Source organism: Neodiprion pinetum, chromosome 6, assembly GCF_021155775.2.
Source record: "Neodiprion pinetum isolate iyNeoPine1 chromosome 6, iyNeoPine1.2, whole genome shotgun sequence".
Lineage (NCBI taxonomy): Eukaryota > Metazoa > Arthropoda > Insecta > Hymenoptera > Diprionidae > Neodiprion > Neodiprion pinetum.
This window is the reverse complement of record NC_060237.1, coordinates 12,032,894-12,060,191: the sequence shown is the minus strand read 5'-3', so window position 1 is coordinate 12,060,191 and position 27,298 is coordinate 12,032,894. Positions and strand designations below refer to the sequence as shown.

At 42.1% G+C, this 27,298-nt stretch overlaps 4 protein-coding genes across 7 annotated transcripts in view; 1 reads left to right on the top strand and 3 right to left on the bottom strand.

The window, feature by feature from the left end:
• LOC124221964 (dipeptidase 1) overlaps positions 1 to 27,298 on the bottom strand; it is a 1,639,756-nt gene that overhangs the window by 1,513,023 nt on the left and 99,435 nt on the right. The window lies entirely within an intron of this gene.
• On the top strand, positions 2,892 to 5,379 carry LOC124221968 (uncharacterized). Its single transcript, XM_046632475.2, has 2 exons — positions 2,892 to 4,773; positions 5,149 to 5,379. Exon 1 carries the CDS (start codon positions 3,999 to 4,001, stop codon positions 4,770 to 4,772), a length of 774 nt encoding a protein of 257 aa, XP_046488431.1. The 5' UTR covers positions 2,892 to 3,998; the 3' UTR covers position 4,773; positions 5,149 to 5,379.
• LOC138191137 (golgin subfamily A member 6-like protein 24) lies at positions 12,647 to 14,137 on the bottom strand. The gene has a single exon (XM_069137125.1). The coding sequence runs from the start codon at positions 14,135 to 14,137 to the stop codon at positions 12,647 to 12,649; it is 1,491 nt and encodes a 496-aa protein (XP_068993226.1).
• LOC138191136 (iroquois-class homeodomain protein IRX-6-like) lies at positions 16,560 to 16,961 on the bottom strand. The gene has a single exon (XM_069137124.1). The coding sequence runs from the start codon at positions 16,959 to 16,961 to the stop codon at positions 16,560 to 16,562; it is 402 nt and encodes a 133-aa protein (XP_068993225.1).

Sequence of the window (27,298 nt, the reverse complement as noted above, 5' to 3'; positions counted from 1 at the left end):
TAATATCTGGTGCCCGTTGGTTCTCTACGATAGATTTATAGAGCGGTTATTGGCAAGTCGAAATAAATCCATTAGACAAAGCGAAAACGACTTTTGTCACAGGGTTAGGTGGACTTTAGCAATTTAAAGTTATGCCTTTTGGCCTTTGTAATGCACCAGCTACCTTCAAAAGAGCGATGGAACTCGCCCTTCAAGGTCTCACTGGCAAGATTTGTTTACTTCATCTTGATGACATTATCGTGTTCGGTAAGACTTTTGATGAAGAATTGGAAAATCTTGAGCAGGTTTTTAGTCGTTTATTCCAATCTGGTCTAAAAATGAGTCCCAAAAAATGTCATTTATTCAAAAAGGAAGTAACTTTTCTCGGACACGTCGTTTCAGCGGAAGGTGTCAAGACAGATCCTTCTAAAATAGGAAAGGTCTCGAATTGGCCTCGTCCCGATTCAAAAGAAAAGGTTCAATGTTTCTTAGGACTTTGTACTTATTACAGACGTTTCGTTAAGGGCTTTGCTTCTATAGCGAGACCCCTCCATGCTCTTACAGGAATTGAAGTTGTTTTCGATTGGACTTCAGAATGCGAAGGAGCCTTTGTTCTCCTTGAAAAATTATTAACTTCGTCACCGATATTAGCTTATCCCATCACCGATTCTCAATTCATCGTAGATTCTGACGCTTCTCTCTGTGGTATAGGTGGGGTTTTGTCTCAAATTCAGGATAACCAAGAGCGCGTTATTAGTTATTTCAGTCGGGTCTTGTCTAAACCGGAACGCAATTATTGCGTTACCCGTAGAGAATTATTAGCGATGGTAAAATCTATTTGCCATTTCCATCATTATCTTTACGGAAGGAAATTTTTGATTCGGACAAACAATGCTTCCTTAACCTGGCTTCTTTCGTTCAAATCACGTGAAGGCCAAATAGCTCGATGGTTGGAGAGGTTAGGTCAATATGACTTTGAAATTAAACACCGTCCCGGAGTTCTGCATGGTGATGCTGATGCACTTTCTCGTCGTCAGTGCGGGGACGATTGCAAACAGTGCTCTCGTTTGAATAAACAGCATGATCCCTCGCTCAACGTTCGACAAATTTCTCTCGTTGATAATAAAGGAAACTGGATCATCGCCCAGGAGAAAGATTCAGATCTCCTTCTAGTTCGGAATTGGAAATCCACAGGACTTAGGCCTCAGTGGGAAGAAGTGTCTCCTATAAGTCAGTTTTCGAAAATTTACTGGGCGCAGTGGGACTCCTTGTTTCTCCACGATCAGTCGCTTTATAGGAAATGGGAATCACCTGACTCCAGGTCGGTACGTTGGCAGCTTCTGGTTCCTAAAGAAGAGATAGCCGAGATTTTGTCAAGCTTTCATGATTCACCTGTCGGTGGCCATTTTGCTTCTAATAAGACTTCAGGTAGGATCAGAGAAAGGTATTTTTGGGCTCACTGCCGAGCTGACGTTGAAAATTGGTGCAGAACTTGCACGGTTTGTTTAGCCAAGAAAGGACCTCGTGAAAAGGGAAGAGTTCTCTTCAAATCTATGAAGTAGGAGCTCTATTTGAAAGAGTCGCAATGGATATCCTAGGCCCTCTTCCTCTTTCTAGGTTAGGAAATCGGTATGCCCTGGTGATAGCAGATTATTTTACAAAGTGGTTAGAAGTAGTCCCAATTCCGAATCAAAAAGCTAGCACCCTTGCTCGAGCTTTCATTCGTGAATTCGTCTGTCGTTACGGAGCTCCTCTAGAATCACACACAGATCAGGGTCGAAATTTTGAGTCGAATTTGATGAAGGAGTTCCTTCAAATTTTAGGGATTAGAAAAACTCGTACCACCGCTTTGCATTCACAGTCTAATGGAATGGTAGTAAGATTGAATAGGACGCTTCTTCGTTATCTTTCTTCTGTCGTTAATCAGGATCAGAAAGATTGGGATGAGTGGATTCACTTATTTCTTTTATCGTATCGCTCTGCAATTCACGACACTACCGGTTTTTCTCCAGCTATGATGTTGACAGGTCGGAATCTTCGACTTCCGTCAGATATAGAAAAGGGCGTCAATCCTTCCGTGACTTTGTCCCAGGTGATTTTTAATTCCGTTTTCCGTCAAAAATTGGACGAGGTTCATGAATTTGCTGGGGAAAGAATTCGTATGGCTTCCGATAAGACTAAGGATCGTTATGACATCAGAGTTAGAAATTTGAAATTTTGGAAAGGGAGATTCCGTTTGGTTATTTCAACCTCGTCGACAACAAGGGCGCTGTCCCAATTTTCAGAGTAATTGGGAAGGTCCTTATTTTATTGTTGATCGGATTAACGATGTTGTTTTCAGAATTAGACCTTCCCCTCGTACCAAATCCGAAGTCGTTCATCTGGATCGCTTAGCTCCTTATCAGTCAAGGGCGTCGTTTTTGTAGCTCTCTGAAGGTTAGAAAGTTCGTTGACAGGTTAAGGGGGGGGTAAGGTATTTAATTTTTTTTTCTTGCATTTTTTTTTTATTTTTGAAATTGAATCCGTAATATCTGAAGAATATTGTGTCAAAATTTCAAGTTAATTGGAGCAAAATTGACGAAGTTATGAGTATTTTTATACCTGCCGGATTTTTGTACCTATACCCGAACCGACCCGAGCGCGCTATTGTTACCCGGCGGATGTTTCGACGGCGGATGTTTAGTCGCGCGACTAATTGACGGCTAATTAACGGCAAATTATGCAATAGTCCGAATTCACATTTTCGACAATTGGCGAGCCAAGTTCATGTACGTGATGTTTCGTTCTCTATGTAGTACCTTACCTCCCACTTCAATCTATCGAAATTTCAAGGCAAGGACATACGTGTCTATACCTGGTCTATATACTTTGTCAGTGTGGCGTACAAAATTCAGTCAGCAGGAAATATCCTATCGAGCAGACGTATCCACGCGTTCTTATTTTCGCATAATTTCAGCTTCGTTTTCAATAATTTTTGTTGTTAAATTATTACAAAAATGCCAAAAAAAATTCGAAGATCTGATAGACAATCAGCTAGTTCGAGATTATATCGACCCAAAAAAATTTTACCTCCCCACAAACGGAAAAGCGAAGACATTACGACAAGAAGCGCGTCAGCTAAAAAAATAAAAATGACCGTTGAAGATCAAATTACGGAGGATCTTGAAAAACATTATAGGGTAATTGATTTTTTATTGGTCTTTGCAACAATTGCTACGCTAGTGAAGTGTGTGAAGTGTGACGGAAAAATAAATTTTCATTCCACTAAGAAAGAAGGTCTTGGATTTCACATCAAAGTGTCGTGCGAAAGTTGTAAACAAATTACAAACGTTCCGTCTAGTGCACGAATAAACTCTGGTATTTACGAAGTGAATTATCGGTTTGCCTTCGTGATCAGGATATTAGGCCTTGGATTAGTTGGCTGTGAAAAGTTCTGCGGCTTGATGGATTTGTCCAGTTCATTTTTATCAAGACCGACGTACAATAATTACGTGAACAAAATGTGCTCGACCATAAGAGAAGTAGCGAATCGATTTTTTTCATCTGCTACAAAAGAAGAAAGAGCAGCAACAGCCGAAGAAAAAAAAACTGAAGATGCCGACGAACTCAGTGTATCAGGCGACGGAACATGGAAAAAAAGAGGCTACTCATCTTTATTCGGCGTCACCTCGCTAATCGGTCACTTTACAGGTAAAGTTCTTGACATTCTCGTCAAAAGTTCATACTGCCACGAATGTAAAACTTGGGAACACAAATTAAACTCTGCCGAATACGAAGTGTGGCATGAAGCTCATGTAGATACTGGAAACTGTCGGGCAAATCATACTGGTGCAGCTGGAAATATGGAGGTCGAAGCGATAAAAACAATGTTTCAACGCTCGGTAAAGAATGGTGTACGATATCGCAACTATATCGGCGACGGTGACTCCAAAGCTTACTCCGGGTTAGTGAATTCTAAACCTTAAGGTGATGATTTTTCAATAGAAAAAAAAGAATGTGTAGGACATGTTCAAAAAAGAATGGGCACTCGTCTACGTGAAATAGTCAAAAAGACCGTTGTAGATACCGAAACTAAGGGCGTAAAGAAAATCAAAAGAAAGAGTCTATCTGGTAAAGGGAAGCTTACGGCCAAAATTATCGATAAATTGACCGTATACTACGGGTTGGCTATCAGAAGTCACTCTGATTCCGTAAAAAATATGAAGAACGCCATCTGGACAACGTTCTTTCACTACAGTTCGACGGACGAGAATCCACAGCACGAAAAATGCCCGAGCGGCGCGGACTCCTGGTGCGAATGGCAAAAAGCTGCAGCTGCTAATGCATTGGATTCATTCAAACACACGTATTGTGCTCTTCCCAAGGATGTTTTGGATGCGATCAAGCCTATCTACGAAGATCTGAGCAAAGATGCCCTCCTGGAGCGATGTGTCGGAGGCTTCACGCAGAACAACAATGAGAGTTTGAACCAACTTATTTGGAAAATCTCACCGAAGCACTTGAGTGGAACCTCTGTCGTCGTTGAAATTGCAGCTTATGTGGCAGCCAGTGTCTTCAATGAAGGTTCGTTTGCTTTACTCACCTTCATGCAAGACATAAAAATCAGTAGTGGATCAAGCGCTCATGACTGGGCGCGATCCACTGACTCCACACGCATAAGCCGAGCAGAGCAGGAAGCTGAACGACAAACCAAAGAAGGCAGGATTCGTCGTAGGCAGGAGCAAAAAGATGCATTGGACATCATCGATGATAGCAACATCCTGTATGGACCTGGCATTGATGACTCAGTGTGAGGTATGTCGATAAAATTCGCTTATAAACATTTTAACTGGATTTTTTTGTGTTTAAAACTTCAAAGCGTTTTTCCCACAACTCACGTTTTCAAAGTCGGTGCCCCTGATAACTTCAAAACTACTGCACCGATCCTTTTGAAATTTTGAACACTATTTCTGTACATCATTTACGAGGTAACGCTGTCGAGTTTTTTTTTTTTTTGTTCATAATTTTGATTTCGCAATAACAAATTAGGCGATTTTTTCCCAAAAAATTGTGTTTTTCACTTCAAAGTGTTCGAAAAAATGAAAAAAATTGGAAAAAAAAAAAAAACTCGACAGCGTTACCTGGGAAAAACTATTATCTAACGAATGAACTTTGATTTTTTGATTTCAGATGATCCAGCACCAAGTTATGAGGGGCACCGCAATTCAACTCTTTTTCGAGACACGTCCGAACAATTGCTGCCATTGCCGTATTTTTTAATATTTCTTGGTAAAAATTTGATGAAATATTCTTCGAATGTCATACTTCAATGTACCATTGGTTGAGTAAAGAAATTTTAACTACGTCGTCAGAAAAAAAATCACGAAAACATGGCTTTTTTCGTATGATTTGACCTTACCCCCCCCTTAAGGTTAGTTCGATGTTGTTCGATACGGGAAATTTTGATACATCGTTTTCTTTGGCTTGAAGAGTGCTTCGGTTCTGCGCTTGGATTAAGTCGTGAGCGATTGGTCGATCCTCTCTTATTTTTCTAACCAATATGTCAGTTTCTTTGAGCTTTTATAGATTTTCCCCGTCGAATCTGCCGCCTTTACCTGTTCCCAATGATACCTCCAGCTGTGCTATTTGTCCGGTGTTAGCCTGGGTTCTCCGGATATTCAGATAAAATCGTTCCTTTTCTTTCTATTGAATGAGTAATGAATCCAATCAATCGCGTTTTTTCCCCCAAATTCGCTTAGCGAATTGGGAAGCATCCGCTTTCTCTCACTTTTGTCCTCCCAACTCTAGGGTGTGCTATGTCCGGAGGAAACCTCTGGGCCGGTTCACCTGTCCTTGTCTTGATCCCCGCAAGAACTTTGAACGCCAGAAAACTTCTTCCACTGGGATCCCTTCTGTCTCCTGCCCTTTAGGAGCATCCTGACGCGATCTGTTCCCGAGTTCCTTCTTCGAGGTGTTCCAATGTTCCAATGTGTCTTCAGCCAAGGAATCTCATGAAGAACTCACCAACTCACTCTTTACACTCACCTTTGTGAAAAACACTGAAAATAATGATTTTTGGGGTTTTGAATTTAGTGCTCGGGCATCTGCTCAAGGGTTTCTATGGTTTCCCTTGAGACCGTTAGCGAATGCCAGATGTTAAAAACTAGAGCCATAGCCCATCTTCGAGCTCCTGCTACGAGAACACTTTTGCAATTGTTTCGTTTTATACGAGACGGGACGACTCTTTCATCGAGGGGGAGTAATGTTATAAAGGGTGAAATCATCAATCACCCGTGTTATCGTCTTTCTAGTGATCTAGTAGTCATCTTTGACTGTAGCTTTCATATGTCATAAAATGAATAGGGTTGCTGGTCAACAAATATTATTATAAGAACAGTCAGTCTCTAGACTTTAAAAAGAGAACTTCGTGACCAAATACATCTATTTTCTTTCTGAAATATTCCTTGTTTTGTGAGACTTCTTTGGCTCGGCGTTCGCTTAAATCGCACAGAGAACTCTTCGATTCTCTTAGTCCTGTCTTAATTTTCCCCGTTGTTACAATATCAACATTATCAGAGTGAACAAACGTCTCAAGGATGCCGAAAGTGCAACGTTGAACACCATCACGTTTAACGATTATAAGCACCGCCTGGGGAGGCTTACAAAGAGTTGGTCCATACCTCAATGTCTAATCCGTAACAAAAAAAAAAAATGAGGAAACAAAACACAAAGTTAACTCCATTGTACTGAAAAAATTGACGCTGAGTTGGTAAGACGGTAATATGCAACTGATACCTGGACAAACAGGAACCAAACCTTGTGAGGTGTGCTGCTACCCCGCAGTGAACTATCCGTAGGATACAACTGAGGGCATAGAACCGTTGTAAATATATGCATTTGACACCCAGGGCGATCCTTCATGAAGCAGAGACGTTTCGCTAGCAATACGATATTGGGCAGATCGAAGTTTCAAAATGCGAATACCGTGTAAATTCATATATTCGTTGGTTATTCAATGACTTATTATTAATATATTGAGCAATCGTTCATATTTATTCTTTTACCACGAGAAAAAATTTCAGAAAATGAAAAAAAGTTTTCAGAAATGAAAAAAAATCTCCAGAATACGAAAACAAGTTTTCAGAAAATGAAAAAAAGTTTACCAAAAAATAAAATGAACATTAATCGTATGGAAAATTTGTAGATTATTATTACTATTACTATGATTCTTATCGTTGTTGTTGTTGTTGTTGTTGATTATTATTATTATTATTATTATTATTTGAAGGCCTTCGGACACGGCCGGCGATGGTAGGGGGCTGCCCCCTGCTACTAGGGTCCAGCGCCATTGACGACGAGGCCGTCTGCAGCCCCTCACTTGCGCAGTCGCGGTGAACCGAAGCTCCGCGCCAGGACGTCGTATGCGTACCACAATCATGTGGACTCTAAATTCGTGGGTAATTACTACCCAAGCAATGACAGCTCCTGCGACGACCTTGGAAGGGCGAGGATCGTGGTCTACCTGGACTGCGGTAGTGAGGGGCTGCAGGCGGCCTCGTCGTCGATGGTGCTGGACCCTGGTAGTAGGGGCACCCCCCCCCCCCCCATCATCGCCTGCAAGTCCGAAGGCCTTCAAATAATAATAATAATAATAATGATGATAATTCTTAAATTAATTTCAGGTTCTATGGGTAACAAATAAATGTATGGGACACTTCATTAATATTCACCCTCTTCTTTGATATTATATTTATTTAGTTTATTTAGATGATTGCAGTTGTACACAGGGATTAGTGTGTTACTATACACCTGGCCTCGTGCCATGCTTCACGGCATACCTTCTCTCACCTCTTTCTTCTCACATGTATCGCGCTGCTCAGTACGCATGATCACTCATACACGTACACACTGTAAACATATATATTAGGGTGCTTTTTTTTTGGACTATTTTTTTTTTTCGGTCCCATCGTGAAATTTTGTTGGAAATACAACAAAAAAAAATTCCCTAAAAGATTGAGCCCTTAATTAATATTAAGTGCGCGCCCAAGGCATGTAAAGATTTCCCGCTTAAAATACACGTAAACTTTAATTTTTTTCTTTAAAACATCTACAGTTCAGAGGCATTCTATGGTGTAGTCTAGGACGTCAGTAGGTTTTCTTCGGAATGAAATGATCTACAAAAGTGCTCATTGCGGTGAAGTCGTAACTCACACCGGCGAAGTCGTACGGGCCACCCAAACCCAATTTTTTCATGAAATTCTTATCTTTTTGCCCGTATCTCGTAAATAACAAGAGCTACAAAAAAAAATATTTATCAAATTTGTAGGAAATTTAATTTCCTACAAAAAAGTTCCAGAAAACCAAATTGCTAACATCGATATTTATTGAGATATTGGGCTTTTAAGGTGAGTAAGTATGGAATTTTCATGAATTATTGAGTTAAATTGTCGAATTATTGATTGTCGAATATTTTTTTGTTTTGTAGCTCTTGTCATTACAATTAAAATCACAATTACAATTACAAGAGCTGCAAAACAAAAAAATATTCGACAATCAATAATTCGACAATTTAACTCAATAATTCATGAAAATTCCATACTTCCTCACCTTAAAAGCCCAATATCTCAATAAATATCGATGTTAGCAATTTGATTTACCGGAACTTTTTTGTAGGAAATTAAATTTCCTACAAATTTGATAAATATTTTTTTTTGTAGTTCTTGTTATTTACGAGATACGGGCAAAAAGATAAGAATTTCATGAAAAAATTGGGTTTGGGTGGCCCGTACGACTTCGCCGGTGTGAGTTACGACTTCACCGCAATGAGCACTTTTGTAGATCATTTCATTCCGAAGAAAACCTACTGACGTCCTAGACTACACCATAGAATGCCTCTGAACTGTAGATGTTTTAAAGAAAAAAATTAAAGTTCACGTGTATTTTAAGCGGGAAATCTTTACATGCCTTGGGCGCGCACTTAATATTAATTAAGGGCTCAATCTTTTAGGGAATTTTTTTTGTTGTATTTCCAACAAAATTTCACGATGGGACCGAAAAAAAAAAATTGTCCAAAAAAAAGCACCCTAATATATATATTAGGCTGATTCAAAAAAAACGGCTAATTTTTTTTTTTCAAAATCCTCACACAAAAACTTCCGAGAAGGTGTGAAAAGACGCCTGTAAAAAGCAGAGCCCTTAACATTATTATTAAGAGGTCGCGCATCGGGAATTTCTATTTCCCGTTTAAATAACACAGGAATAAATTTTTTTAAATTTTGCAATTTCGTATTTTTGCAACGGCTCATTGAATTATCGGACCAAAGCACATTTTTGTAGGAAATTTGACGCTCTACAAAAAAAGCCCTCACAAAATTTTCGATAGTCACACTCCTTCAAAAGTTATTCGAGGTCAAAGTTGAACTTACAAAATAATTCAATGTTTTTTTTTTTCGATGGTACTATGAATCTTTTCTCATTATTTTGTTATAAAGATATATTTAATAAATATATCTTACTCTAATTGGGCTTTTTCAATCATTAATTTTCCCATCGAGTCAATTTAAAGTTACCTTACAAAAATGCGATGTTAAATAATAAACATGTTATCATGGAGAATCCATAACTGATGCACTTGACTATTCAAAAATGTAATTGTTCCGAAGTCTATCCTCGTTATAACAAAATCATGAGAAAAGATTCATAGTATCATCGAAAAAAAAAAAAACATTGAATTTTTTTGTAAGTTCAACTTTGACCTCGAATAACTTTTGAAGGAGTGTGACTATCGAAAACTTTGTAAGGATTTTTTTTGTAGAGCGTCAAATTTCCTACAGAAATATGCTTTGGTCAGTTGATTCAATGAGCCGTTGCAAAAATACGAAATTGCAAAATTTAAAAAAATTTATTCCTGTGTTATTTAAACGGGAAATAGAAATTCCCGATGCGCGACCTCTTAATAATAATATTAAGGGCTCTGCTTATTACAGGCGTCTTTTCACACCTTCTCGGAAGTTTTTATTTCAGGATTTTGAAAAAAAAAATTAGCCGTTTTTTTTTAATCAGCCTAATATATATATATACATGAATCCACATTTCTCAACAATAATAATGATAAAAATAATAACAACAACAACGACAACGACGACGACGACAACGACAACGACAACAACAACAACAACAACAACAACAATAATCTATAAATTTTCATACGATTAATGTTCATTTTATGTTTTGGGAAACATTTTTTCGTTTTCGGATAACTTTTTTTCGTTTCCTGAAAACTTGTTTTCATTTTCTGAGAACTTTTTTTTCCATTTTCTGGAAACTTTTTTTGGTTCTCTGGAAACTTTTTTCATTTTCTGAAAACTTTTTTTTTTCATTTTCTGAAATTCTTTCTCGTGGTAAAAAAATAAATATGAATAATTGCTCAATATATTAATAATAAATAATTGAATAACAATGCATGTATGAATTTACACGGTATTCGCATTTTGAAACTTCGATCTGCCCAATATCGTATTGCTAGCGAAACGTCTCTGCTTCATGAGCGATCGCCCTGGGTATCAAACGCATATATTTACAACGGTTCTATACCCTCAGTTCCAACCTATGGATAGTTTACTGCGGGGTAGCAGCACACCTCCCGAAGTTTGGTGCCTGTTTGTCCAGGTATCAGTTGCATATTACCGTCTTACCAACTCAGCGTCAATTTTTTCAGTACAATAGAGCTAACTTTGTGTTTTGTTTCCTCATTTTTTTTTGCTACGTATTGGACAATGAGGTATGGACAACTCTTTGAAAGCCTCCCCAGGCGGTACTTATAATCGTTAAACGTGATGGTGTACAACGTTGCGCTTTCGGCATCCTTGACACGTTTGTTCACTTTGATGGTAAATGTGCCCAGTTTTACTTGTATCCCCGATGAATTCGGTCATAATTTTTCCATTGTTCTAATCCTTTATCAGACTCCGAGGTGTGAAATGCTCGAGACAAAAGAGGTGAAATCTTTATGATCCTTGTGAAACTCTATAGGATATTCGGATATCCATCGGTTGAGGATGTAACCGATCGATGGATCGTCCGAGTGAGTTGATATATCGATAGGATTATGCCTCCACTCGAACGAACCGTATAGATTGTTTACGTGAAAATACATCAGATACGATTCCACGTTACTGGGATCAAAATCTTTCCCCATAAACCTGTTATTGGCCCGAGCGTGTCGATTGGAACATTGTGCTACGCCGCCTCGAATGCTCCTTTCAGTAAATAACGCTATTACAGGGTCGTCTGAAAGTTGTAAATTTACTCTAGTATGCTTGAGCATCGCGTCAAAAGCAAGTACCGGTGCTGTGTAGTAGTGCAACGGATCTAAATCATATGTTTTGAGGCATCTGATCAGATCAGCGTTTTTGCATTTATCAATCTCTATAGTCCTCCATTGGCTCTAAATGGAATTCTCCCCAAACATTCTGAGCATGCTCGTAATCGGCGTTAGAAATATTTGCATTACAGAGATGTGAGTAGGAATGCTTCTTTGCAGAGTAGTATAGCAATGGGGGTTCTACACGCAGATTCCTGTTACCGACACTCACTGACATTCTCCCCAGACTCAAACCCTTTTCCGCGATGACGTCACAGTCTGCCGTACCGACTTGAGGTCAAAACCGTGCAACCTTACCGACAGTTGTATCGGTCGACGGTAAAAATCGCACTGCTTTACCAACAATTCTTATCGGTCTAAGGTCAAAATCGTGCTGTTTTCCCGACAATCTTACCGACCAAAGGTCAACGTCTTTATGTAGTGCTTGTCTGCCAACGGTAGAGGGTGCAGCGGGGGCGAGAACTTTTTCACCGTCCCTTATTCTTTTCCCACGATAGGACTGCTGATGTGTGACATTGATCACTCCAAATTCCTTTTCCCACGGTAGGACTGCTGATGTGTAACATCAACCACCCCCACATTTTTTTCCAACGTTATCAACCACGTGACATTCCAAAATTAATGGTTCTGAGAATTGTTTTTCACTTACTCGGATGCCGGTTTGATATCAACCACGTAACATTCTTTTTGGCTTGGAACTGTCATGTGAACTCAACAATGAACTTCGTACGGGTTCAGTCAAGACCAGAGTGCAAGGTTGACCGATAACTACGGTACATTCAGAGCCATGGATCTGCGGTGTTGGGTGACTATCGCTCTAGGAATGCAAAACATAACTCGGTTTGAGTACAGCTCGGTCAAGTATGGAGAGCAAGGTTGAATCTTACATAAGCTTTGTATTGAAGAAAATTGTCTCCTAAGAACTAAGGTGAAAGTGAAGATGTGGAATTATTTCATGAATATTCTTTAAAAAACAGTTTTATTGAGTACAATTTTTAGGGTACAGTTGACAAATACTTCACAACGATAGTATGTATGTATGTATGTAATATTTATTGCTCCCCTTGGGGTTACAAGGACTTCCCTTTTCCTCTTCCTTTACAATATTTCACATGTTTTCTTAACCTATTCTCACACTATTCTTACTTCCTACCTTATCCTTACTTAATTTCTAATTGCCTGTGCCTTGTGCCATTGCCTTGCCATTTCCTTACTTTCCCTTTTATCCTTTTCTTATTTTTTATCCTTATCTTCACTTAACCTTATCCTATTTTACCTTATTCTATTCCCTAAATCGTCCTTATCCTAATCGACTTCCATCTCCCATTCATCTCTCAATCTTTCATTCTCTTGTACATCCCTGATCCTTTCCAATTCTCTCATCCGGACTTCTCCCACCCCCTCCTCACCTGACGTCTCCCTCACCACCTCCTGCCAGCTTTCCTCCCTTCTATCCCAGCCTACGCACCTTTCCCATACGTGCTCCCATGTTTCCTCCTCCCCCCCGCACACCCTACACCTTCTCTTTTCCTCTTCTTCCCAGTACCTTGCCTCCTTCATCTCGCTTCCTAATCTAAATCTTGCCACCCTTATCCACCTGCTTTCTTCCCATCCCTTTCCCAGATATCCTGGTATCCCTTCTCCTTTCACTAGCCTGTACCATCTGTTGTACCTCGATTCCCTTATTTTCTCCCACCTTTCTTTTCTCTGTTCTTCCCTCCCTCTCTCCTCTATTTCCCTAAACTCCATCTCGCCCCTCTCCCTTCTCACGACTACCTCTCTACTCTCTGCTCCCCTTTCCGCAAAGAAACTTTCCCTTTCTCTTTCCCACCTAGATCCCTGCCTTCCAGCTTCTGCCTTGTCCCTTATCTCTTCCCAGCATCTCCTAGCTAACTCGCTACCCTCCCCTCTCTCCAGCTTCCTTTCAAAATTCCATGCCCTTCTCCCTGCCCTAATCCTTAGCTTCTCCCTCTGTAGTTCCTCCCTTACTAGATATCCCGGTGTTCTCCCGTCCACTCCTAATGTCCATCTCAAAAATCTATCCTGTACCGCCTCGACCGCCCTCCACTCCCTCCACCCCCATATCTCCGATGCATACTCTAATACCGTCCATACTAGCCTGTCAAATAACCAAATCCTTTTTTCCCAATCCCTCCCAAACCTTCTTTTTCCTATTCCCCATACCTGCCTCATTACTACCCCTGCCTTCCGTACTCTCTCTTTCACCTGTGCTTCCTGTCCCCCATTGCACTTTACTCTATACCCTAGATAGCTGAACTCTTTCACCTCCTCTATCTTTTTCCCTTTCCATCTCCAATCTATGTTTTTCCTTCTATCGCCTCCTTTCCTAAATCTCATAATCTTTGATTTTCCTACATTTACCGTCAGCCTTTTCCTATCCATATACCTTTCTGATTTCCTAATCATTACCTCCATTTCCTCTTCACTTTCCGCTAGTGATACTATATCATCCACATAAGCTAATGTGCATACCCTGCTGCCGGCTAACTCCACCCCCCCAACCCTTCTCCCTCTCCCCATTTCCTCTTCTAAGTCCGCCAGCAGCAGGTTGAACACATGCGGACTGAGCGGACATCCCTGCCTTACCCCCCTCGCTGTCCAGAACGCCTCTCTTACCTTTCCCCCGCTCCTCACTCGACTCTTTGTTTGCTTGTAAAGTTCCTCCATCCTTACCCTTAGCCCTTCCCTCACCCCTCTCCTTTCCATAGTCTCCCACAGCACCTTCCTGTTCACTGAATCAAAAGCCACTTTCAGGTCCACAAAGAACGCCACCATCTTTCCCTTATCCTTTCCCACCTGCCTATTGATTAAATAATTAAGTACATATATATTGTCAATTGTACCCATGCCTTTTCTGAAACCCGTTTGGTTTTGCGGTATCAAGCCCTTTTCCTCTACCTCTCTTTCTAACCTATCCGCTAATGCCATCGCATACACCTTATATAGAGTTGGCATCAAAGTCACCCCCCTATACTCATCTACCCTTTTCCCCTTTCCCTTCTTAACTATCGGCGCTATCAATCTCTCCCTCCAATCCTCTGGCCAGCCCTCCCCCACCCAAACTCTGTTACATGTTTTCCATATCCACTGCTCCATTTCTTCCCCCTCATACCTCCATACCTCGCTAACTATTCCATCCCCCCCTGGTGCCTTTCCATCCCTCAGCTTTCCTATCACCTTTTTAATCTCTTCCCTCTGCAGCTTCCCTTCCCCGTCCCCCTTCCTATTTACCGTCTACCCGCCTTCTGTTACCTTGCTTTCTACCCCGCCTAATAATCCCACGAAATACTCCCTCTACTCCTGATCTCCTATTTCTTCATTCACCCTCTTCCACTTCTTTCTTTCCCTATTAACTATCTCCCATACCTTGCTTTCTGTCCTTGCTTCCGCTGCTTCTTTTATGAATCCCTCATTTTCTTTTTTTTTCCTCTCCTCGGATAGCCTATTATATTCCCTTCTTTCCTTTCTATACGCGTCCCCTTCCCCCACCTCCTTTCTCCATTTCCTTAGACTCTGCCTAACTTCCGCTTTTTTTCGCCTACATTCCTCATCCCACCATCCCTTTTTCGCTTCCCTCCCCCTTCCTCCTACATCTAAGGCTCGTCTAAACTGCCTTATTCTTTTCTCTATCTCTTTACCTACATCCACTTCTCCTATCCCCTCCTATATGACTTCTGTTCTAAACCTCATCCTACCCTCCTCCGTCCAGTCTCCCTTACTAGTTCCCCCTACTCTTTTTCCCTTCCTTGTCCTAGCCACTGCCCCACTCAACCACACTATTACCGGGTGATGATCCGAGTCAACCCTATCCCCAATCTCTATCCTTTTGACCCTATCCCTTACCTCAATGTCTCCTATAGTATAGTTCATCACCGTCACCCCCGCCCCTCCTACATACGTCAATTCCCCCTCCTCATCCCCCTCTATGTTCCCGTTCATTATTGCCCATCCTGTCTCATCTAAAAATTGCATCAGCTGCCTACCTTCCGAGTTTATTTTCCTGTCCTTTGATTTCCTACTCCTACTCTCCTCCTCTCCTTCTCCCCAGCATCCTCCCCCCTCCTGCCCTGTCCTGGCATTGAAATCACCCCCCACTAGCACTTTTACCCCTCCCTCTATCTCTTCCGCCCGCTCCTTCAATTCCCCTATCTTCTCTTTTAGATTCCCATTTATGTATATTCCTACTACTACCCATTTTTCCCCCCCTACACTTATTTTCCTTGTTATTATGCCCTCTTTTACCTCTTCCCTCCCTCCCTCCCCACTTGCTATCTCCCTTCTTACCCCTGACAGCATTCCGCCTATTTCTTTTCCCTTCCCATTTTTTCGAACCGCATACTGCACTTCCCATTTATACCCTACTGGCAACTTATTTCTAATCCTTTCCCACCCCTTTTTTTCTATCCATGTCTCCATTAGAAATATTACATCCCACTCCCCTAGCCCCCTCCAGAAATTTTCATCCTTTCTCGTGAGCCCCGCCACATTCCAAAAAGCTACTTTCCACCCCTTCCTTTCTGTCTCGCCTACTTCCCTCTCTCTCCTCCTTATCTCCCTCCCCACCAGCCTCTGTCCCCCCCCACTACCCATTCCCCCGACTGCCTTTCCCTACGTACCCTTTCCTGTGCTTCTTTACTTCCCTCTTGTCTTTCCTCGCTTGCTGACCTATCCCTATCGCTTTCCCCCACTTTTCCCCTCCCCTTCCTTTGCCCCTCTTCCCTCGCTCTCCCTGTACCATCCCCAAGCACCTCTCCTATCTCATCCCACTTCCACATTTTTCCTTCTATCCGGATCTTTGCATACCCTATTCTTACTTTGTTTCCCCTTCTCTCCTCAATAGCTGCTATCTCCCTCAACTTCCATTTTATTCTCCTCTCTGCCCAGGTGAGATCCTCGTCTATTCTCTCCTCCCTCCCTTTGAGGAGGCTTTTTCTTCCCATTACCTGCCTCTTTTGCTCCCTATTTCCTAGTCTTGCTATCCATATCCCCTTTTCTCCCCTCTTTTTCGCGCCTACCTCCCGCATATCCTTTACCTCGACCTCTACCCCTATCAGCTGCAAAATCTTTTTCAACCCTTCCTTTTCTCTTTCCTTCTCTAGTCTGGCTCCTCTCACTACTATATTTCCCCTTCTTTCTTCCCTTTTTTTCCTCTCTATGGCCCACTTCATCTCCTTTAACCTATCTATTGTTACCTGCGCTACTTCCGCATTCCCCTGTACCTGCTTTTCCCCCCGCCTTCTGCACTCTTCTTTTCCAATTCTATCAGCCTCTCCTTCACCCTTTCCATCTCCCCCCCTCTCCTCTCTTCTACCTCTTCTAGTCTTTCACCTAGATCCTTCATCATTTCCTTCATCTCCCCCCTCTCTTCTTCCCACTGCTCTTCCCTTCTAGTCATTTCGCCTTTATTCTTTTCCATTTCTTCCCTGATCCCCCTTTCCTGCCCTTTGACCTCCTCTAGACCTGTCTTTCGCTCTTCCCTAATCAACCTTAGCATATCCTGTATACCCCCTCCCTCTGCCTTCCCTTCCTCCCCTGTCTTACCCTCCGGCGACCAGTGCACTTTCCTGCTTTTCCCAAATACTCTTTCTCTTTCCTGCATCTCGTCTACATCCTCCTCCCCTTTTTCCCCTTCCTCCTCCCGCTTTCTCTTCTATAAGTCTAGCACCGTCGCCGTCGATCCCAGGCTATGCCTCCTATCCCTTCCTAACGCTGCTACTGCCCCCGGCCTACCTTTCTTTTTCTCCTCCTCTTCCCTATTTGCCCCTTCTTTTTGGCCACCCGCGTGACTCATATTCTTTCTCTCCGTCACCGCTCTCTACCTCATCTATCCGCCGCCTACCTGTCTTTACTCTATCCCCCTTCTTACTCCTTAGATGTCACCGCCTCTTCTTATCTTATCCGAATCGTTGCCGTCCGCCGGCTCTTTCTGCCTAACCTCAAAACTCTTCCCCTTCTTTCTTTTTGAACTGCCCTTCCCTCCTATTCCTGCCCCCCTATTCCCTTCACCCGACCTCCCGTCAATGTCTTCCCCGCTCCTTCTCTGTCCTATTTTTTTTTCTTCACACCTTTGCTATCCTGCTAAATTCTTGCCTTTTCACTCACACTCTTTCGCACACCTGCCACTCACATTCAGAACGGAAACGGAAGTCCCACAACGATAGTACAATAATTCTATTCAACAGTATCATAACCAGGATGACATATTCGCCAGAAATGCGGGACCGTTCTTGTAGATGCTTCTGCGCAGTAACACAAATCGTACACACTCGCTATCCGGAACGTATGATGATTTCGTGACCAATTTTGAAGTATCGAAACGTTTTGTGTTGCACAGATTGCGTTGGGTATTGTATGAACGTCGCATCTCAGAGACACAGCTGAAGTTTTTTGCAAGGTTTGTAGCGACGGACAGTCAAAGTCCGGCATATCGATGATTTGAACTTTCGGGACAATTTTAAGCAACCAATCTCGTTTTTCTTCTCCTTTTACGCACACTGTTTCAGCTTTGCACAGCCTGTCTTCAATGGTCCACTCAACTTTCTCAAACGGTATGGTTACACAGCTCCAAGGTAAACCGTGGAAATCGCGTTCTAACAAAGAATTTTGGCTTTTGTAATTGACGTCCAGACAATCCCATTTGTAAGGTGGCTTGAAGAAAAACGTTGATGGAGATGCTTCCAAGTGAATTGAAATTATAGCCAATTCTTTCAATGTGAAGGTATTGTTGGGAGGTCTACGGAAGCCTTGTATGTCGACGATAAGCTCCATTTTTGAACTGTGCGAGATGGTGGGAACGGGTCAGCTTGTATACCAACTTTTTGACCCCACCAATGAGCGGGTTGTATTCGACAATACGATCGTGAACAATCAAGCAGTACGCCGATTTTTCAGCGGGAAAGTTGGCTTTAGCTTCAAATTCAAGACGGATATCGACAGGTCCGTACTTCAAAGATTCGTATTGTTTTGAACAGTCGATAACAAATAACGGGACGTCTCGAAGGAATTCACTTTTTGTCAGCAACGTCTCGGGGTTCTTGGCGTAGTAGGTAGCTTGGAAGTTTGCGTACATCTCGTACAGGAGCGCTTACAAATTACGACTCATGTTGAGGTTCAGGTTACCGTACGGATAAGATTGAGAGTTTGAAAATGGCTTGACGTCCGTGATATTGCAGAGATCGAAATGACTTGCGTTCTTACCGGTCTTGTTCTTTCGACTTGTTTGGAAACCTTAAATGACGTAACGAGGTTTTTCAAGCTGAGTAGAAGTTTTCACAGTCCAAACGTGTTTCGATGTTGTGGGAAGTAAGGGATATTCGTATAATTCCCAACTGCGGAAGCTCATCGAAATAGGCGGATCTCTTTGAATGAAATTTAGTAGGTCGACTTTTTTCTGATCCGCGAGTTTCGAATACGGGATTAGCTATTCCACTGCATCGATCGTGATTTTGAATTCCTCCTCTTGAGTCTGCATGATTGCGTTGACGTCAGTTTTTGATCTCGTCGAAATGAACTCATGTTTAGCGTTGACAACGATCTTGCGGTAGTCTTCAGCGGAACCAAATATCATGCTGAGTGGTATCAATGCATCAAAATTACCCTTGGCATCCGTTAATTTCTTCTTTTCTTCTACATCAAGCCATCCAGCGTTCTTCATCAGCCAAGTCTGACCAGGGTGCAGGGAAGCGTAACCCTTCATGAGACTTGTCAAGCCAACGTTCTTGCTTCTATCGATCTCGACTGCATTAATCTCGTAGCGAATTTCTTCAAATAGATGACAGATCGCGTAGTTTACGAGCTGTGTGTTTACAGTAGCTGTACCATCAGGTTTGAGGAGTCGTCCATGGATATGTAACGCACTTTTGCTGGGTAATATGCATAAATCCTGATGCTGAACGGTGATTCGAATTTCATCGCTGTTGTTGAAAGTTGACGAGGCGTAAGGTTTGTGAGCGTGAATCTCGTAATGCGCAACGGATTCGTCAAAAACGACTGGTGTTTGAATGTTTAAGATTTCTTCCTCCATGGTACGTAGCAGATGATGAAACAGCAAAATCGGATTTTCAGTTGTCGGAAATTCCTCTTCCAAAAGTGGTCAGTTTCAGACCTAGAGCTATCAGAAACTCCACGTTTCGAGGTGTTAACGGTTCGAGAATCGATTGATGACTGACTTGATCGGGGCATGCCGACTGACTGATATACCTTCTCTTTGACAGTCTGTTATAGACAATTTCCATCGTTTATTGCGATTTGATATGTAGTCTCACAGTAATAACTTCTCCACGAAAATTAACCAGGTCTCCGTCTTGATACACTAAGCGGAGCTGAACGTGATCTATGGTCGTGACGGTGATCAAAATGTAAATGACGTGCGACGGTACTTCCACGATCTTATATCCTGGTGGGACAGTCGGAACAAACTCGTGAATAGTGTGTACTTTGTGTCCATTGACGTAGGCGCCCGTTGTAATGCTGCAGTCGACTCGCAACGCGTTGACCTCAAGTATAGTTACAGGCACGTCTGATTCGTGAGTTTTGTCAACCTCCAATACACGTAGTGTGAATCCCAAGAGTTGAGCGATGGAATCATTTGGCTCAAAGTTAATCGTGTGGTTGCATGTGATTTTGCTGCGTAATGTATTATAGTTGGGTTTGATGGCGAGCCTGATATCTGTATTTCTTAGCACGTTTTGAAGATACTTCTCTATGTCCTTGATTTTGTAGCTGCTGGTAGGTATGGTGATCATTTTCTCAGCTACGTAAGATTTATTGTGACCAACATCAACGTTGGGAATCGAATTAAAGGTTAACAATTCTATCAAGCCAAGAGCATAACTTTTATTACGAGCAAGTTCGATCGATGGGATATATTGTGCCTCGAGAATCGAAGAGGTTCCCCAAATCGTTAACGTTAACGAATCATCGATGACTGCGAGTGGTAGACTGACTTTGATGAATCACGCACCATGTTTATATAGCTCACCACTTAAAAATTTCAGACACAAGTGTACGCATTCAAATGTGTCGTCATCCTGGTACCTTTCATGACTGTATTTAACAGTACCAACGCCGAGGTATTTTATGAGGTCTGAGAGTGGTTAAAGGTTGCCGAAACTGTCAAAGTAATCGATATTATTGTCGCGTTACTTGTATGGGACCCAGTGTGTTCCTGGACCGTCTTTGTCGTCAAGGTTGATTATAGCTGACTCGTTTTTTCGTGAACCGTTTTCGGGCATTTCGTTTCGCATGAAAACGCCGCCGAAATGCGAAACCTTAATGATTTTTGCGTATTTCATCAAGTCCTAATCAGTCAACGCTCGACGTGGTAGCATCGCGTCTAGTTTTTTTAAAAGATGAAGACCAAGACCTGTTTTGTACGGTTTCATATGAAGCCCTTTGCCCAACGCGATAGCTTCCATAGTTTTGTGTCGTTTGCTCTCTCCCAGTTCTCGTCTAGCAGCACTTGCATCGTTTACAGCTTTTTCTATACCTGCCGCACCACTGGCTAACGCGCCTGTAGTACTAAGTCCAGCGAAAAAAGGAATCAGAAACGGTAGAAAACCACAGACTTTTAAAGGTACTGATGGGACGCGAGGTGTTCGCACTTTACATTTACCACCCGCTTTTTTAACAGCGTTCTCAGCTCCCTCCAGCGCAGATTCGATAGCTAATTTTGCATCGTTGCTTGGAACCATAGAACGTTTTGCAGCATTTATAATTGTTCTCAAGGTCATATTTTTTGATTTTCGAATTCCCGTTCCGAGTTTTGATTTTACTTTCATTGTATTAGCTATTGCCCAAGCGGCTGCCTTCTCACCCAAACTCGCGTCCTTTGTAATAACCCGTTTCCAAGCTTTCTCAGCTAACACCCTATCAGCCTCGTTTGTAACTTCAAGATTTTCACGATTCTGCGAGTAAGCAATGACGTGGTCCTTGCAAGCTGCGTTGAGAAGATTGATTCCCGGATCACCCCGCGCGAGTCTCTTGGTTAATTTTGTACCAGGCCCACAGTACTGATAACCAGGTACACGCAATTCTATTGGAAGGCTGTTGATGATTTCATTCTCCAGACCCTTGCCACGATGTTGCCGCCTGCTGCTTTGTTTACCTCTGTACGCGGTCATGTTCGTGCGTTGAGAGAAGAAAAATGCTTTAACACGAAGTATTTATAGCAAATCCGATCAGTCATGTCCGAGATGCGGTTTGAGAAACAACCTACTAAGCTTCCCGTGATGAATTTCGACAAACTTTCGGAGCAAAATGTCAAAGGGCACAAACGCCACGGCGAATTACTCCCGAATAGTGTACGTGCAATATTCTGTGGACCGTCGAATTGTGGTAAAACTAATGCGTTGCTCACACTTATGACCCATCCCAACGGAATCAGATTTGAAAATATCTACATCTACTCAAAATCTCTCAACCAACCTGAATACCAATTATTGAAGCAATTGTTAGACCATGTTGAGAATACGGAGTATTTTGCGTTTACCAGGCGTGAGCAAGTGATTACACCAGAAGAAGCACGGCCCAACTCAATAATCATATTTGACAATGTAGCGTGCGGGAAGCAGGACAATATTAGAGCCTAACTTTGCATGGGTAGATATCACGACGTTGCCTGTATCTATCTCTGTCAGACGTACGCGCGTATTCCCAAACATCACGTGCGCGATAACGTAAACTTACTCGTGTTATTCAAACAAGACGATATGAACCTGAGACACGTATACAACGACCATGTAAACACCGATATGTCTTACACAGAGTTTGAAAGTGTGTGCTCTCCATGCTGGAACGGTGAGAAGTACGGGTTTCTGGTGATCGACAAAGACAGTGAGCTCAACAAAGGACGATACAGAAGGGGATTCGATTCTTTTGTTAGCCTGGAAGAGAAATGGAATCTGACGTTTTCGAGCGAGAGACGCAGAAGCGTTGCAGACTCAGTTGCGTCAACATGCAGAGCTCTGAAATTTCCAAGCAAAAAGATGTCCGACATTGGATCGCTCAAGCAAGTGTTGCGATCCGTCGAAAACACAGATTGCTCAAGTCGGGCAAGGAATCTACGACTCAAAAATTGAATGACGTTTTCACACCAGTAGTGACTCTGTTTCAAGAACTGGTGAATGTTACAAAAGATACTAAACCTGTAAGACAAGAGGTGGGAGAAATTGAAGAAGAAATGAAGCAGATGAAAAATGAAACGAAAAATGAAACTGTCTCGGAAATGGACGATTCCTTTGCTTCGGCAGGAGATGAAACAATCGTAGAAACACCGGTCGAGAAAATCGAGGATTAGTATTTTGCACTGATGAGAGATGCGAAGACGAAAGGTGAATCCGACAACATGTACGGTGTACGCAACCTCTCAAACGGACTAATGATTGGTGATTCGTTGATATCTTTTGAAAGTGACTTCATTCGTATTGGCGATACGCTTCGGCCAAAAACGAAGGGTTTGCTGGAACTTTCGTTCAAAAAGAAGCCTGACGGTTCTTCTGTGAGCGCTGGATATCGAGAAAATTTCAAAACCATAATCCGCGCAACGAACGCGCATAAAAAGTATTACTCATCCGATGGGGCTGTTCGAAATGATAACAGTTACAAATTCAAACATGTCATTGCCGAATTGATGGATTGTTCCCCATCACCTCGCCGAAAGCGTGAAGGTCTTCTTCCGCAAGCTATGATCACTCGACAAGGTGTTGAAACGGAATACGTTTTCTGGGATGATCCAAACGAGTTAGTGGAGCGTCTTTGTTCACTCCTGGCATCTCAGGCAGCGGGGAATCCGAGTCACAATAACGAAATAATCTCGATTATTGAAGAGCTACACAAAGCAGGAATCATTTATTAAGCAGCTCCCATCGTTTTTCCATTCATTACCGAAATGAGCGTCGACGTGTTTGGACGGCATCTGGATGAAAACACGGCCGCGAACACTCGTGGTCCTCCGGGTGTCGGATTTTAAATAACAGCGGGCGGGCATTACGATATACAAAACAAGAGACTGCGCAATGCAGCAGATCACGCAGAGCCGAACAATGCTGTAACTTCAAATATCTTGAGACGAAAATTCTACGTGCTGCAAAAACAAATCTGCAATCTCGATCAAATGATCAAAGCTTTAGAGCTTACCACGGAGAACGCTTCGGATACCTTTTACACAGACTTTAAAACAGGCAGAGACCTGTCGATTCGAAACGCTGATAACATTTCTCAATTCGACACCCGACTAAGAGCGTTGGAATATGAACGAGAAAAAGCAAGCACTGGTTACGAAACTGCATAAGCCTGCACGCCGGAATTACCCGCGTCGACATGTAGACGTGCGCGGCATCGACGAGATCTGGCAGGCGGATCTTGTCGATATGACGTCATACGCTGGACAAAATGAAGGCTACAAGTACATGCTCACAGTCATTGATATTTTTCCAAAGTATGCGTGGGCTGTACCGATAAAGAGCAAGTCTGGAGATGATGTTACAAGGGCAATGGAATCTGTGCTTGTCCAAGGACGGGTTCCGAAAAGTTCACACGTTGACAGAGGAACGGAATTTTAAAACTGGAAATTTGAATCGCTCATGACACGCTACGGAATCAAACTTTACTCCACGTACAGTAATTTGAAGGCTTCGATCTGTGAATGTTTCAATCGCACGCTGAAAGGTAAAATGTGCAAACGGTTCAGCATGCAAGAAAGTTACAAATGGCTTGATATCTTATCTGATTTGGTTTCGGCTTACAACAACGCCAAACACCGAACCATTAGAATGAAACCGTCGGATGTCACCGTTGCAAACGAAAGGCTGTTATTACGTCAGGCGTACGGAGGGCTCCGAGCGATACCTACCATATCGGCAAAATTCAAATCCGGCGACAAAGTTCGAATCAGCGAATTCGAAAATATCTTCGAGAAAGGTTACAATCCCAATTGGATGACTGAAATATTCACGATAAATCGAGTGGAAAATACTCATCCTGTGACGTACAAGCTCAAAGACTACCGAGATCAATCCATCGCTGGTGGTTTCTACGAAGAAGAGCTCCTCAAGGTTAAACATCCGGATATCTATCTAGTGGAGACGGCGCTCAAGAAGTGCGGAAGAAAAATATACGTTGAATGGTTAGGTTTTGACAATACACACAACAGTTGGATGAACGAATCGGACATGTAACATTTGAATAAATGAATTTTGTGTAGAAACGTGTGTGCCACTTTATTTTGTAACCGACACATAACAAGTGTGCATCTTTATTTTTTAGACAATTGAAAGACATATGCATCGTTGTACAATTTTTTATATTCCGGAGCTTTCTTATTCACTATCCTACATAATAATATTTTATACATCATGGCACAGTTATAAATTACAAAGCTAAGTTGCAGGCTTGTACCCCTACGGAAGCGTGTCAGCTGTGTTTTGAAACACGATCCACTTGTCGTCATTCCAGCTAAGTGCCACTTTCTGCTGTTCTATGGTGTATACCTCGTGCTTTCGACTTAATATCAAATGCTGATTTGTACACAAATTTTCACGGTTTAAAACACATTCCAAATAATCGTTGAAAGTTATTTTCCTCAACGCCGATCCTTTGATATCTTCGGCACGTTTATTGTCATTCTCATCTCCCAAGACTCGGAACGCGTACAATTTAGCTCTTAATCCTACAAATTCCAGCATCATTTTTCCGTTATTCTCATCTTTCATCAAGCCGAGATCTTTTTTGTTCGCTAGAGGCATTCCATAAACGTTGTCAAGCGGATAACAAGACGTATCGAATTTACGCAAGTCCTCCTTCATGTGTTCGTATATGTCGGGGACGGTAAAATTGTAAATCAAACTGTCGGTATCCGTATACATTAATTTTGCTCGGTTGCTAAATTTCTGCTTAATATAATTATAATGAAAATCGTAGATATATGTTTCAGCCCGATCCATGACGGAGAAACCTGCATACAATGGTTGATTCAACTTGACTTTCGTCTTACTCATTTCGACGATAATCATCTCTTTGTCGAAAACGGTGCAGCTGTGAAAATTAGGTTTGGCTGTAGTAGCTCTAGCACCGTATCTTCCATCCCATTTCGTGATCAGGCTGACATCTCTATACTTCCGAACATTCTCCATTGTTTTGCCAAAAACTGCGTTGTTCATCAGTTTGTAAAAATTTTTATCGAATTCGTTGTGAGATTTGTTCCGCAAATCGGTCTTCAAATCTATATATTTTTTGAGCCACAGGGTTTGGCTGAATTTAAGAACGCTGTGAATTTGAGGTAATTTTGAGCCGAATTGTAAGCATCGTTTCAAAACGCTATAGTGAACAACGTAGTTTTTCTTGAAAAGTAGTGTCTGAATCAATTTCGGTTGTTTATTGTTCGAGATCGGAGGTATATAGTGCTACGGACACAGCGGTGAATCTTTATGAATTTCATGCAGTTCCTCAGGATATTGCAAATCCACCTCCAGCATGTAACCAAACTCCGCATCGTCCGAGATGGTAAGAACGTCGCATTGTCCGAAGTCTGATACCCATTCGAAGGAACTGTATGGCAGAGCAAAGCTCATAGCAGCACCGTACAAATTATTAACGTCAAAGTACATGAGATGAGATTCTTCGACCTCAGGATCGAATGCCTCCCCCATGTACCTGTTGTTAGCCTCTGCGTATCTGTTCAAGCACTGTGACACACCACCTTGAATACCCTTTTCGATAAACATAACCATATCTATGTGGGTGAGAACCTCGAGCTCGATGCCTGTATATTTTAACATTGCATCAAACGACAGACCGGTCGCTGTGAAGTAATGTAATGGGTCCAGTTTATACGTTGTCCAAGAATTCTGTGAAAATTTCCAGAAACGTTGGCTAGTAAAAAGACATCAGTAGTATAGATACGAGAGTTCAAAATCAAAAAATGGCGGCGTGCCGGCTCCCTCCCTCCGCCCTCCCGGGCAGCCGGTATGTTACCCCCACTATAGCAAGCCTCTCCCAATGACGTCACCAGTATAATCGCCATTTTGATATAGCCGGATGAGCAGCCATTTTGATTTTCGCTAAGCTGGATGAGCAGCCATTTTGATTTTTGCTCAGCCGGATGAGAAGCCATTTTGATTTAGCCGGATGAGCGGCCATTTTGATTTTTCATCGTCCGACAGTTTGATAATATGGTTTTCGCTATGACGTCACCAGTATAATCGCTCGATTTTGCCGTCTGACGAGCAGTCATTCAGACAGCGGCCATTTTGATTTTTTCCTAGTTTTGCCGTGTGACGAGCTGCCATTTTGATGGCGGCCATTTTGATTTTTTATGACGTCACCAGTATAATCGATCGATTTTGCCGTCTGACGAGCAGCCATTTAGACAGCGGCCATTTTGAATTTTGCTCAGTCGGATCAGCAGCCATTTTGATTTTTATTGTCAGACAGTTTGATAATGTGATTTATTTCTTGGTCGGATGAATAGCCATTTTGATTTTTCGCCGTTACCCGTAAACTTTCGCGCTAATAGTTTGCCCCAGGCGAAAATAATACTTTCCACGTACTTCGAATACATTCTTTTGCGTTAATCGACTGGCTGGCGACATCGCAATTGAATAGACAGGGAATGTTGATGACGATCCGTAAACTTTTACGCTGATAGTTTACCCCTAGGGCGAAAATTTTACATTCGAAAAATATTAATAGAATTTATTGTAGTTATATATATATATATATATATATTTCGAATTAAAGTTACACCTAATTTTAAGTAATATAATTCATTTGAATAAATGTAAAATAAATAAATATATATACATGTATGTGTGTGTGTGTGTGTGTGCGTGTGTGTGCGTGTGTGTGTGCGTGTGTGTGTGTGTGTGTGCGTGTGCGTGTGCGTGTGCGTGTGCGTGTGCGTGTGCGTGCGCGTGCGCGTGCGCGTGTGCGTGTGCGTGT

Coding starts and splice junctions, on each gene's coding strand:
- LOC138191136 (XM_069137124.1), bottom strand. CDS start 16,961: ATGCAGGAAAGAGAAAGAGTATTTGGGAAAAGCAGGAAAGTGCACTGG.
- LOC124221968 (XM_046632475.2), top strand. CDS start 3,999: ATGGGCACTCGTCTACGTGAAATAGTCAAAAAGACCGTTGTAGATACC.
- LOC138191137 (XM_069137125.1), bottom strand. CDS start 14,137: ATGGTGGCGTTCTTTGTGGACCTGAAAGTGGCTTTTGATTCAGTGAAC.